Source organism: Callithrix jacchus, chromosome 1 (assembly GCF_049354715.1).
Source record: "Callithrix jacchus isolate 240 chromosome 1, calJac240_pri, whole genome shotgun sequence".
In the NCBI taxonomy this organism is placed as follows: Eukaryota; Metazoa; Chordata; class Mammalia; order Primates; family Cebidae; genus Callithrix; species Callithrix jacchus.
The window spans coordinates 185,741,339-185,754,828 of NC_133502.1; the positions used below are offsets into that span (position 1 = coordinate 185,741,339).

Here is a 13,490-nt window from a genome sequence, read left to right on the forward strand (position 1 = left end):
CTCACACCAGCCATGTGGGGGCCCTGGAGGAGGATGGCCCACCACGCCCACTCACACCAGCCACGTGGGGGCCCTGGAGGAGGACGGCCCACCACGCCCACTCACACCAGCTTCACGGTGGCTCAGGAGGAGGCCCTGCCCCCTCTGCCAGTGGCCAGTGCAGCAGAGACTGGGAGAAGGAGCAGACACAGCCAAGGACAGGCTCCATGTGGGGGTTGCAGGCTGCAGGTATTGCACCTAGGGACAGCTCCGGGGTTCACACCTTCACCCCCAGGGGCTCCCACCCAGAGCTGCTCCGAGTGGAACTTGGGGTACCGGTCCTGGGAAGGTGCCCTCACGCCAGATGAGGGGCCCACAGGGGCTCAGGGACGCCTGTGCCAGGAGGCTCCTCTCCCTCCCTGGGGACGCCAGATCCACTTCTGCCAGGCCCTGCTCCAGGGCCAGGTGACTCAGGCTGAGCTGACAGGAACCCAGCGGGAGAAGCACAGGGCTGTGGGGAAGGTGTACAGGGGCCCCAGACAGCCCTCAAGCCCCAGGCCCACCCGGGCGTCGTGTGAGCGGATCATGGCAGTGGCGCCCACCTGTCTGTGTACCAGCAGCAGGTCCACGCCACCCAGAACCTGTTTCTCCACGTGGGCCAGGATGGGGCAGGACATGCCCAGTTTCTGCAGGTCCCCTGCCATCCCATAGCCTGTGGGCAGGAACCATCGTGGGAGGGGCACCGGACCCCAGGTGCACCCAGCACCCCTCCCTGGGGTGCATGAAGGAAAGGGTTGGGCAGAGGTTCAGGCTGCTTCCCTTCTGGACTGGCAGGGGGCCCCAGGGCTTCACTCACCCAGCTTGGTGATGGATGGGTCCGAGAGGAGCTGGGCCACCAGCTGGGAGAAGGCCTGGGCTCCCTGACCTGCTGGCGGCTGCGTGAATGCCAGGATGTCGAGAAGGAACACGCAGCCCTCCGTGGCCACTTGCAGGAGTGATGGCCGGGGCCGGCCCCCAGCAATGAACACCAGTGTCCACTCCAGGTCCACACCAACCACCTGCTGGGGCTGCAGGCAGAGATGGGCAGGTGTGAGCGTTGGGGCCAGCTCGGCTCTGCAGGGACCGCAGCCTGGAGGGCTGAAAAGCTCTGTGAGTCCCGGCTTCAGGGAGACGTCACCCTGCACTCTTGGGGCTGGGGCTGTTGGGGACACTATGGCCAGTGTCCCACTGCCCCTTCCTTTCTATGGCTGGACCAGAGAGGGGAGGCCTGGCTGTTGTGAGCAAGAGACTGGCCTAGTGCCAACGGCAGTGCCCATGTCAGGGACCCACCCCACATCTTGGAGCCCCATCTGTAAAATGGGGATATCATGGCAGCTTCCTCAGGCTGACAGGAGGCCCCGATGAAGGCCAGCACCCAGCAGCCCAGAGCATCACCAGTGCACAGTATGGGGAACGGCTGCCCTCACAGCAGCTCTGGGGCACCTGGTGGGTCCCTGCCCAGAGGCTGCGCTTCCCTCCAAACGCCACACCCCTGCAGCTCCTCCAGCTCTCGGCAGGGGGTCCTGCCACCAGGCACTGCCCCTGACCTGCAGGAGGGCATCCTTGTGTCTGGCCAGGTCTTCCTGAGAGGTCAGGAGGTAGATGTTCTCCCTGGGGATGGGCAGCTGGTAGTAATGGTCCTTCACGTCCTTCATGTTGAGCCTCGAGACAGCCTCAGCCGCCCTGGGAGGAGCAGAGCTGGTGGCGTCCCCACATCCCTGGGTCCCTGGTCCCCACCCACTCTGACTGCAGGGCTGCAGGGGACTGTTCGGGGCCTGCTTGGTGGGGGCGTCTGGAGTCCTAGCTCCTCTTCCCACACAGGCTCAGTGCAGGCCCCAGCTCCTGCCCCTCCTCCCAGGTGACTGCCCCAGGCCCTCGGGCAGCCTGCTCCTCAGGCCCCTGCACCGTTGGCCAGCCAGGGCTGTGGTTGCAGGCCCTCCTGTCTTCTCTGCTCCGGGCTTTGTTCTCTCCTGGTTTCTGATTCTCAAGCCACTGGTGTGCAGATTGGTGAGCTGTTGTCCCAAGGGCAGGGGCCATCCTGGGCAGAACCCATCCCTGGCTGGGGTCACCCTGGGGTGCTCACCTCCCCTGGAGCTGGAGCTGGCCAAGCCCCGCAGCCACTGTGGCCAGCAGCCGGTCCTCAGGCAGTGGGAGGTTCAGGGTGCACTGGGCGGCCATGCTTGGGTCACTGAGGGAGGCCAGCAGCTGAGACAGCTGCTCCTGAAGCCACGGGCTCTGTCCCACCAGGCCCTGTGAGGAGGGTCCATGAGAATGAGGATGGGAACATGGCTCTTCCCTGAGGGACTCCCAAAGACCCCCAACCTTACAGGCTGGCTCTGAGCACTCTGGGAGGAGGGGCGGCTGTCCACCCAAGGCCTGCAGTGCCCATCCCGCCTGAGGCCCTGGGCTGGTTCCACAGGACCGAAGCAGCTGAGACGGAGGCACTGAGGCAAAGGCTATCCACTGCAGCTCTGCCCCGGCCAGCCCCTCCCTGCCTCCCAGCCTCCACTGACCCTCCTGGCCTCCCAGCCTCCGCTGACCCTCCCGGCCTCCCAGCCTCCACTGACCCTTCTGGCCTCCCAGCCTCCGCTAGCCCTCTTGCTCTCACCAGGCTTCCACCTGCACCCCAGGTCCCAGAAGCCCGGGTGGGTTTTCCGGAGTACCTGCCTAACCTGCCCCATCCAAGCTCCTCTTCTTGCCAGGGGAACCCCTCTGCCCCTTCCCCTCATCCTCCTCATTTTGGGGATTTGGCTGGCCGGGCTGAGGAGGTCAGGGACACCCATTCACCCATGGCCCGGGAGGAGACAGGGGGGTGGCCTCCAGGCAACAGTGACCAAGGGGGTCCTGAGAAGCCTTGTCCTCGCCAGCGTGAGCTCTCTCCCACCCTGCAGAGCCTGTGGCAGTGCCAGCCTAGGAGCAGAGGTACCCACAGACCTGCTGGGCCCTCAGCCCCTGCCAGAAAATCCAGGGCCTAGCACAAGCTCCGAGGGTCTCCCTCCCAGCAAGGTCCCAGAGTCCGTGGGTCCAGGGTGGCCTGAGTGTCAGGTGGGAAGTGGGGGACCCAACTGGGAGGCTGAGCTCCTGCACAACCTCCCACCTATGGCCTCGAGGAGGATCCGCCTGCCTCCCTGGCTTCAGGCCCAGCAGCCCGAGGCTGCTTCCCCGGCGTGGGTTCCCACGTGGACGACAATATGTGGAAGCTGCCCGCATTCTTCAGGACGTCCGCTGCCCTTCCGGTCAGCTCTCTGCTGGCACCCGGGGGGGCCTGGCCTTCCTCCTTCCGGCCTCGCCCAGGCCCCGCACCTCCCCAGGGACTCTCGGCCCCCACCCGGCTGCACAGGCAGCTCCGGCCAGCCCGTTTGGGTGGCACAGACACTGCCATCTGCCTGGAACGAGGCCCAGCCAGGCTCCCCTGAGGCCCTCGGCTTCCGAGCAGGCTGCCCGCACCTGCCTGCCAGGCACATGCCCTAACACAGGGCCTGGGGTCAGCAGCCCCAATGAAGGCCTCAGTCTGCCTGCTTTCACCCGGAGGCTCCGGGCCTGTGCCCCCCAGACAGCTGCCCCGGGCTCTGCAGCCCCACAGGGCAGGGCATGGACTCACTTGCACGTGGTCAGCCCAGTTCTCCTGAGACAGGCTCTTCTGTAAAGGCAAAGAGGGGAGGGAGGCGGTTTCCAGGTGGCTCCAGAGGCTGAACAGGGGCTTGGTGGGAGCCCTCCTTGGCCCCACACAGCTCAGATGCTGGCCCACCCTGGTGCCACGGCCCAGAGCTGGGCCCGTGGCCTCCCTTCCCCCAGGCCTGGCCCAGTTCCCCAGCTCTGGGGCGAGACGCGGCCCCTCTCAGGATACCCGTGCACCCTGTGGTGCACAGTTAGTATCCTAGACCAAAGTCTGTGGCTCAGGCCATGGTCGCAGCCCACCAGCCCCCTCCTGCTCACGAACCTCCACAAACCGCTTGTGGCACAGGTGTCGCAGGGCTGCCAGGCGCTGCTGCATGGCCGCATGGGGACACAGCGCTGAAAGGGAGGGGCCAGCTCAGCACTGCAGGCTCAGGGCAGCCTTGCTGCTGCCTCCTCCAGGGGCAGGTGGGAGACAGGAAGGGGGGCTGTGCATGCCTTTCCACCCTCTTCCACCTCTACTGAGACCCCACCCCCCCAAACCACCAGGTGGGCCTCTGCTGGGGTCCATCCAACCCAGCTTAGGGGTCCTGCTGGCCCTGGGGTCTCTTTTGCACTTGTGCGGCAGGTCCAGGCCTGCCTGTCTTTCCTCAGAAGGTTCCTGTCCGGTGCTGGCATCTCCATTTGTGCCCTGACTTCTGCTGGCAGGTGGAATCCTTTTGGACAAGGCTGGCTGGTCATTGTGGGTCCCATGCCTGGAGCAGGCCCCAGAATCGGCCAGGACTGAGACACACGAGCATCCAGACCCTCCATCAGCCTCAGCACACTCCACACTGACACACACACGTCCACACTCTCCATCACTCACCAGAGTCCACACTGACACACACACGTCTACACTCTCCATCACTCACCAGAGTCCACACTGACACACGCGTGTCCACACTCTCCATCACTCACCAGAGTCCACACCGACACATGCGTCCACACACTCCATCAGCCTTACCAGAGTCCACACTGACACATGCGTCCACACTCTCCATCAGCCTCACCAGAGTCCACACTGACACACACACGTCCACACTCTCCATCAGCCTCACCAGAGTCCACACTGACACACACACGTCCACACTCTCCATCACTCACCAGAGTCCACACTGACACACGTGTCCACATTCTCCATCACTCACCAGAGTCCACACTGACACATGGATGTCCACACTCTTCATCACTCACCAGAGTCCACACTGACACACGCGTCCACATTCTCCATCACTGACCAGAGTCCACACTGACACACGTGTCCACACTCTCCATCGCTCACCAGAGTCCACACTGACCCACGCGTCTACACTCTCCATCACTAACCAGAATCCACACTGACACACGGGCATCCACACTCTCCATCACTCACCAGAGTCCACACTGACACACACACGTCCACACTCTCCGTCACTCACCAGAGTCCACAGACACATGCGTCCACACTCTCCATCACTCACCAGAGTCCACACTGACACACGCGTCTACACTCTCCATCACTAACCAGAGTCCACACTGACACACGGGCGTCCACACTCTCCATCACTCACCAGAGTCCACACTGATACATGGACGTCTACACTCTCCATCACTCACCAGAGTCCACACTGATACACGAACGTCCACACTCTCCATCACTCACCAGAGTCCACACTGACACACGGACATCCACACTCTCCACTCACAAGAGTGACACACACACGTCCACACTCTCCATCACTCACCAGAGTCCACACTGACACACGTGTCTACACTCTCCATTACTCACCAGAGTCCACACTGACACACGGGCGTCCACACTCTCCATCAGCCTCACCAGAGTCCACACTGACACGGGCATCCACACTCTCCGTCACTCACCAGAGTCCACACTGACACACGGGCATCCACTCTCCATCACTCACCAGAGTCCACGCTGACAAACACACATCCATACTCTCCATCAGCCTCACCAGATTCCACTCCAGATCCCGAGGGGGCCCAGGGAGGTCCCACTGAGCCCCTTCCCCCCAGGGTCTGGCTGCCAGTGGTCCAAGCAGGTTGCCCAGTTCTCAGCAGGATGCCAACCTGGCAGGGCCCCATATACCCATGCCCAGAAAGCAGCTGTGTGGAGCGGGTGACCGTCTGCCCTGAGGCCCCTGCCTGGTTCTGGCCCAACCTCACCCAAGGTCCCTGCGACCCATACTCTCAAAACATCATGTAGGCACCCTGCCAGCACCTGCCTCCAACGCCTGGGAGCACCCTGTGGCAGGGACCCCACCTACCGGCCACAGCTTCTAGCAAGGCTAGAAGCTGGGGCTTATCAGGGAGGGCCAGCCTTCCTGGAATGCAGCCACCAGGGCACGAGCTTCCAGCAGAGTCCTCCCCCAGGAATCCGCCACCTGCCCTGGGTCCAAGGGGTGATGAGGGCACCTGCTTCCCACCTTCCTCCTTCCCGGAAATGAAGTCTCTACTAACCTCGTGCACCCCACCCCAGGGGCCGTCACCCCTTTAAAACATGGGGCCCCTCTGGGTAGCCCCTACATGAAGCCTGGCACAGGTTTGGAAGGGAGAAGGGAGAGAGGGAGAAGTTACTCAGAGAGGGCACAGCTGATAGCCCGGGGGTTGCTGCAGAAGTGGTTCCCTCAGCTCTACAGACGGGAGCAGCTTTCCTGACATTTCCACGCTTTTTGGCATAATTTTGCCAGCGGGATACTGTGTCCAAAGGCTAGATACAGTGCTGCACTGATGGAAGGGATCTGGGCTGCAACCTACCCATGCTGAGAACCTAGAAACGCTGCAAAATCCAGATAAACCCAAACTGCCAGATAGGCACCAAACTGCACCCTCCTGAGACTCAGGGCCTCAGGGATGGGGCCTTAATGCGTCTTCCCGGCCCCTGCTGGGGTCCTGGGAACAAAGGGGCCTGGCTTCCCTTGGTGTCCAATGACACAGGCAGGTGTGGCCATCAGTCTGTCCAGAGGGGCCTGGGAGGAGTGGCCGCAGAGTCCTGGCGACTGGGACTCAGCACTCACTCTCAGCTCTGCAGCCAGCCAGGAGGCAGGAATCCCCCCGGAGTCACCCTAGGTGGGCAGAGGAGCTCAGGCTGGTCGGCTGCTCAGTGGCAGGGCCCAGGACAGGCCCACCTTGCGGGCACTCTGGCAGGAGCTGGGCAGGAGGCAGGAAGGGGCTCTCTGGGAAGGTTGGTGCCTGAACAACCAGCAGCACAGTCACAGAACATGAGCCTGGCCATGAAAGAGTGTGGGGCTGGACTCACCAGGGATCACGCTGAACTGCTCCTGCAGACGCAAGACCTGCCTGCTCAGCACCTGTGGACTCAGCTTTTCCAGCCTCACGGAGGCCACCTGGGGGTGCTGTCTGTGGAAAGAGGCACAGCCTCTGTTACTGTCTTAACACATTTTAAGATTTTTATTTTCATCAAAGTCATATTCATGCATAAACGCCAACTGATTCTACAAGGCTTACAAAAAAAAAGCAGGCGCAGGCTGGGCGCAGTGGCTAAAACCTGTAATCCCAGCACTTTGGAGGCCAAGGCAGGAGGATCAGGAGGTCAAGAGATCGAGACCATCCTGGACAACCTGGTGAGACCCCGTCTCTACTGAAAATAGAAAAATTAGCAGGGCGTGGTGACGTGTGCCTGTAGTCCCAGCTACTCGGGAGGCTGAGGCAGGAGAATTGCTTGAACCTGGAGGTGGAGGCTGCAGTGAGCTGAGATCACACCTCTGCACACCAGCCTGGGTGACAGAGAGAGACCCATCTCAAAAAAAAAAAAAAAGAAAAAGAAAAAGCAGGTGTCACCCCCCGCCCTGCCCACTGCATCGTTCGATGCCTGCAGGCCGATGTTGAAATGGTCTCCCATTTGCCTCCATGTTTCCAGACAATGTCCTTGGGTTGTGGCCTCCTGGCATTTGGTATGGATGTCTCCCCCACCGGAAGGCGGCCTCCCAAAACGGCAGAATTAGAGTTTTAGCTGAATCAGCACGTTCCTCATTTGCGATACTCTGGCTGTGCAAGGACATCAACACCTCAGCCTCCTGCTGCTGCTTTCAGGGTGAATGCCCATCAGGCTCTGTTGTTTCTGTTTCCCATCCAGCCGCTCTCCAGCTCCTGCCTGCAAGGTCGGGCTTGACCCACACGCGCCATGCCCTGGGTCAACACCTTTCGGCCTCCAGGTAGTGGTGAAGCATATCGCTGCGTGTTTCCCAAGATAAAGTCCATAGAGTACTGGACTTTGTCTTGGGAGATGTGCACCTCCAGGGTCTGTGAGAGTTCAGCGGACCAGGACCTCTGGGCAGAGATAACGTTTCCTTAGCACAGGCAGGCTTTGCTCCCAGAACTGCTGCTGAGACCCCAGAACCCATTCCTATTCCTGCCCCTCTGACGTCAGCTGCTCTTCTGGAGGTTTGGAGGTTCTTCCATTTTTGCTAGTGTTGAGAAATTTCACGACAACGTGCCCCACAGCGGGTCTCTCTCCACCCATCTTTGGCCACTGCACACAGCTGCTGGTGTGGCTCCCACGCCCTCGCAACTGGAAACCCATCTGCGATGGACCCCTGAGGAATGTCCTCCCTTCCCTGCTCTCCCTTCTTCCTGGAACCCGTTATTTCTCTGTTGGACTTTCTTGACAGAATCTGCCATTTTTAAACATCTTTTCTCTTTGATTTTCCTTCTCTTGATGTATTTTGTACCACTTTTCGGAAGATAACTTGCAGTTAATCTTCCATCCTCCCACTGAGCTTTCATGTCTCATCCCGTCCTTCCTCCACCAGGTTCTGTCATAAAGTCTGAAACCTCTTTCTGTGGGGCCCACACCTCCACGTCACAGACACAGCGTCTTCCCAGAGATCCTGGTTGCAGCTTTTGTGCTTGCTTTTACGTTTGCCTGTGTATTAGTCAGGGTTCTCTGGAAGGACAGAACTAATAGGATATATATATATACCCACACACATAAAGGAGAGTTTATTAAGTATTAACTCATACGATCACAGGGTCCCACAATAGGCTGTCTGTCTGCAGGCTGAGGAGGAAGGAGAGCCAGTCCGAGTCCCAGACCTGAAGAACTTGGAGTCTGATGTTCAAGGGCAGGAAGCATTCAGCACAGAAGGAAGATGTAGGCTGGGAGCCTAGGCCCGTCTCACCTTTTCACATTTTTCTGCCTGCTTTATATTCGCTAGCAGCTGATTCAATGGTGCCCACAAGATTAAAGGTGGATCTGCCTTCCCCAGCCCACTGACTCAAATGTGAATCTCTTTTGGCAGCACCCTCACAGACACACCCAGGATCAATACTCTGCATCCTTCAATCCAGTCAAGTTGACACTCAGTGTTGACATCACAGTGTCAGTGCATGTGGCTGGTGAGAGGCCCCACAGCTCTGACTGCTCCTGCCCCACACTGTCCTGCAGAGGAGCCGCCCTCCCTGTATGTACGCAGCATGGCCCTCACCCTCCCTGTGTGCCTGGCATGGCCCACCTCCTTCCTGTGCCCACGCTCGCCCTGTGCCTGCGGTGTGGCCCAGCAGCCCTGGAAGGCCAGAAGTGCTGTCAGCCGAGAAGGGTCCCTGCACCTCCAGCAAGGGTGTCACCTCTGTCCCTCTGGTTTCAGCACAGAGCCCCAGCCCCGTCTTCAGCTGTGGCCAGAACACCGTGCCCCTCACAAAGGCCCCCTGGAGACCCTGTTTCCAGTCCAGCTTCTCGGAGGAATCTGAGCCCCCACTTCCCGTGCCTCCTGGGGCTCTGAAGCTGGCCGGCTTCTTGCATTTGCACATTCCACACTCTTAGCTTCTGAGGAGTCACCACCTGGACATATGTTTTCCATTTCCCACCTTAGTCTCTTGAAAGCTTTTGTCTTCAATTTAAAGCAAAGAGGCAATAGATGCTTGTGTGTATCTGCCACTTCAAACTCCAAGTCCTAGGGAAAACTTTTTAAAAAATAAAATAAATAAATATATATATTTGACACAGGCTCTCACTCCAACCCCCAGGCTGGAGTGCAGTGGTGTGATCAAGGCTCACTGCAGCCTCAACCTCCTGGCCTCAAGTGATCCTCCCACCTCAGCCCCCTGAGTAGTGGGGCTACAGGCATGTGCCACCACGCCTGGCTAATTTTTTGTATTTTTCGTAGAGATGGGGTTTTGTTAGGTTGCCCAGGCTGGTTTCAAACTCCTAGCCTCAAGCCACCCTCCCACTGCACCTGCAAAGTCCTGCGTTTAAAATAAATTATTTACTGAGTGACACATGGTGAGGTATGCCAATCACAGATGCATGTGCACCTGTGGACCCACTGCCCGAAGCTCAACATAGAATGTTTCAGGGCAGGTATGGCAGCTCACGCCTGTAATCCCATCACCTTGGGAGGCTGAGGCGGGAGGATCGGTTGAGCCCAGGAGGTCGAAGCTGCAATGAGCTGTAATTGTGCTGCTCCAGCCTGGGTAACAGAATGAGACCCTATCTCTAAAGTAAAATTTAAATAAAGAACATTCCAGCACCCAAAGTGTCTCCGATGTCCATCTCTGTGGATCCCCATCCCATACTTCTCCCACTTCTGTGACCAGAGATTAGCCTGATTTTGAACTTGATACAAATGGAATGATAGAACAGGGACATTTTGCCACTTGTGGGTCTGGCTTCTTCCATGCAGGCTTCATCCACGCTGCTGAATGTGACGAGCTTCAGTCTCTCACGGCTGGGTTTGCGAACTGGGACTGCTGCACCCACTCCGCTGCTCTTGGGACTAGGGCTGCTCTGAGGTTTTGGAGATATGAGAGAGGCTGTGCCCCTCTGTGGACAATGAGGCCATTTCTCTTGGGCATATGCTAAGTGGACTTGGGCAATGGAAGTCATAGGGTTGGCATACTGTTTTTGCTTTAGCAGAAACTGCTAAATGGTTTTCTGAAGTGACTGCACCAGTACACATCCCACCAGCAGTGTGTGAGCATTCTGGTTGCTCCATGTCCTTGCCAACACTTGGTATTTTCGACTTTTAAATTTTAGCCTTTCTGATGGGAGGTAGCGGTATTTCTTTGTGGCTTAATTTGCATTTCTCTGATATTACTGCTGCTTAGAAACTTTTCCTACATTTATTGGCTATCTGGAATCGTCTTTTGTGAAGTGCTTATTCAAATCTTTTGCTCATTTAAAAATTGGTTTGTCTTTGATTGTTTTCTTTGTAGGCTTTTTGTTTGAAATATTCTGGATACAGTCTTTTGCAAGATATGTACTGTAAATAATCTCTTGGTCTGTAAGTTGGCTTATCACTCTCTCAATGATGTCCTTTGATGTCCAGAAGATATTAAGTCAAATTTGTCAGTCTCTCACGTTACCCTTTTTTTTTTTGAGATGGAGTCTCACTCTCTTGCCCAGGCTGGAGTGCAGTGGCGCAATCTCGGTTTACTGCAACTTCCGCCTCCTGAATTCAAGTGATTTTCCTGCCTCAGCCTCCCGAGTAGCTGGGACTATTGGCACATGCCACCACACCTGGCTAATTTTTGTATTTTTAGTAGAGACATAGTTTCACCATGTTGGCCAGGCTGATCTCGAACCCCTGACGTCAAGTGATCTACCTGCCTCAACCGCCTAAAGTGCTGGGATTACAGGCGTGAGCCACCGCACCCAGCCTTTATTCTTAGCGATTTTATATCCTATTTGAGAAAGCTTTATTACAAGTATAAAGAAATACAATTGGCTTTTATAAACTTACTTTGTAACCAGTGATCTTGCTAAATTTACTTATTAATTATAATAATTTATCTGTAGATTTTTTTGTTTTTCTTCCCTATGTAGAAAAACATATCTTCTGAAAAAACGACTGTTGTGTCTTTGTACTTATTCCACCTCCCGCCCTGGTGCGGGTCCTCGGTACAGTATTGAACGGAAATGGGGCTCTTGGACATTAGGCAGCAGGTGGCTCAGGGCAGGGATGCCCGAGTGATGGGAAGGGAGGCTGCCTATCGCTCCGTCTTCCCTCCTGGAGAAACATTCCAGCAGCATGCAGGGGAAGAGGAGCCCAGGAGACATCCGGGTGCCACCCTGAGTTTGCAGGGAGGAAATGCCCAGGGAAAGAGCTGTGGAGCTCTGCGGGGAGCACCCTTGAGAATTCGCCCAAGAAAAGAGCACCCTACATGTGAGGAAGTCACGCAAAGTGGAGGAGGAGCCACCCGAACAGACTACAAGGAGAAGTTTTCAAGCCTGACGAAGAGCTGCTCCCAAGACCCAGCGTTTAAAATGCTTCCTAGTTGGCAGGGCATTACCTACAGCACTAAGAAGGTTCTTGCCTCAGAAATGGGGGGAAGTTGGCCTTAGATTAAACATTGCTCTGATCATACCAAATGAAGCTTAAAAGAAAGATCCGAAAAAATTACACCGTTTCCAGGTAACTTAAACGTATTCAAGAACAATGACCAATAGTATTTTTAGAGGCTGGGTGCTGTGGCTCATCCCTGCAATCCCAGCACTTTGGGAGGCCGAGGAGAGCCGGATCACTTGAGGTCAGGAGTTCGAGACCAGCCTGAGCAACATGGTGAAACCCTGTCTCTACTAAAAACCCTGTCTCTACTAAAAATTCTAAACAAAAATTAGCCAGGTGTGGTGGCTGGCACCTATAATCCCAGCTACTCAGGAGGCTGAGGCAGGAGAATCACTTGAACCCAGGAGGCAGAGGGTGCAGTGAGCCGAGATCACGCTGCTACACTCTAGCCTGGACGACAGAGTAAGACTCTGTCTCAGAAAAAAATAAGAAAAAAAGAATATTTTTAGAAAACCAAAAATGTCACACACCCTGAAGGTAAAATTCAAAATATCTGTAATCCAATAAAAAATTACGAGGCCTGCAGAGAAGTAGAAATATGAGGCACACTGTGATGAGCAGAAACTGAGCTGCAAATGACATGTCAGAGAATTACTGCATGACAACGAGACACAGATGCCCCGTACTGGGCAGGAGAGCGCTGACAGCACTGCAGACACCACAGACAATGCAAAGATGACGGCAGAATGTTACCAACAACTTTAACCATAAAGTTTGACAACTTGGATAAAATGAGCAAATTCCTTGAAAGGCACGAACAGGCAAAGCTCATTCAAAAAGTCACAGGCAACCCAAATAGCCCTTTTTTAAAGGAAATGGATTTTCAGTTAGAAGTAATACCAACTGGCCAGGCGAAGTGGCTAGTGCCTGTAATCCCAGCACTTTGGGATGCCAAGGCAGGTGGATCAATTGAGGCCAAGAGTTTAAGACCAGCCTGGCCAAGATGCTGAAATTCCGTCTCCACTAAAAATACAAAAAGTAACCAGGCACGGTGTGGTGCGTACCTGTAATCCCAGCTTCTCAGGTGGCTGAGGCAGGGAATTGTTTGGATCCAGGAGGTGGAGGCTGCAGAGAGCTGAGATCGCACCAGCCTGGGCAACAAAGTGAGACTTCATTAAAAAAAAAAAAAAAAAGAAAAAGGGCTGGGCGCGGTGGCTCAAGCCTGTAATCCCAGCACTTTGGGAGGCTGAGGCGGGTGGATCAAGAGATCAAGACCATCCTGGTCAACACGGTGAAACCCCATCTCTACTAAAAATATAAAAAATTAGCTGGGCATGGTGGCGTGTGCCTGTAATCCCAGCTACTCAGGAGGCTGAGGCAGGAGAATTGCCTGAACCCAGGAGGCGGAGGTTGCGGTGAACCGAGATCGCGCCATTGCATTCCAGCCTGGGTAACAAGAGCGAAACTCCATCTCAAAAAAAAAAAAAAAAAAAAGAAAAAGAAAAAGAAAAAGTTATACCAACTACACACAGTTTTTCCAGAAGATTGAAAGGCAAGGGAATAATTCCAAAC

General features: G+C 56.0%; 1 protein-coding gene across 31 annotated transcripts in view; it reads right to left on the reverse strand.

Annotated features, from left to right (window-relative positions):
• Positions 1–13,490, reverse strand: part of EXD3 (exonuclease 3'-5' domain containing 3) — a 102,133-nt gene that overhangs the window by 34,268 nt on the left and 54,375 nt on the right. For 21 of the 31 annotated variants that reach the window (XR_013520404.1, XR_013520403.1, XM_078332901.1 and 18 more), the window contains 7 exons: positions 6,932–7,032; positions 3,959–4,032; positions 3,620–3,658; positions 2,102–2,268; positions 1,566–1,701; positions 836–1,046; positions 582–691 (listed from right to left, as the gene is read on the reverse strand). Coding sequence is in view for 29 of the 31 variants with exons in the window: in XM_078332901.1 (XP_078189027.1) it covers positions 582–691; positions 836–1,046; positions 1,566–1,701; positions 2,102–2,268; positions 3,620–3,658; positions 3,959–4,032; positions 6,932–7,032 (838 nt within the window). In the remaining 2 variants the exon portion in view is untranslated. Of the gene's footprint in view, positions 1–105; positions 238–581; positions 692–835; positions 1,047–1,565; positions 1,702–2,101; positions 2,269–3,619; positions 3,659–3,958; positions 4,033–6,931; positions 7,033–13,490 lie in introns of all 31 variants that reach the window. The other 10 variants (XM_054244808.2, XM_078332868.1, XM_078332893.1 and 7 more) reach the window with 1 other exon arrangement.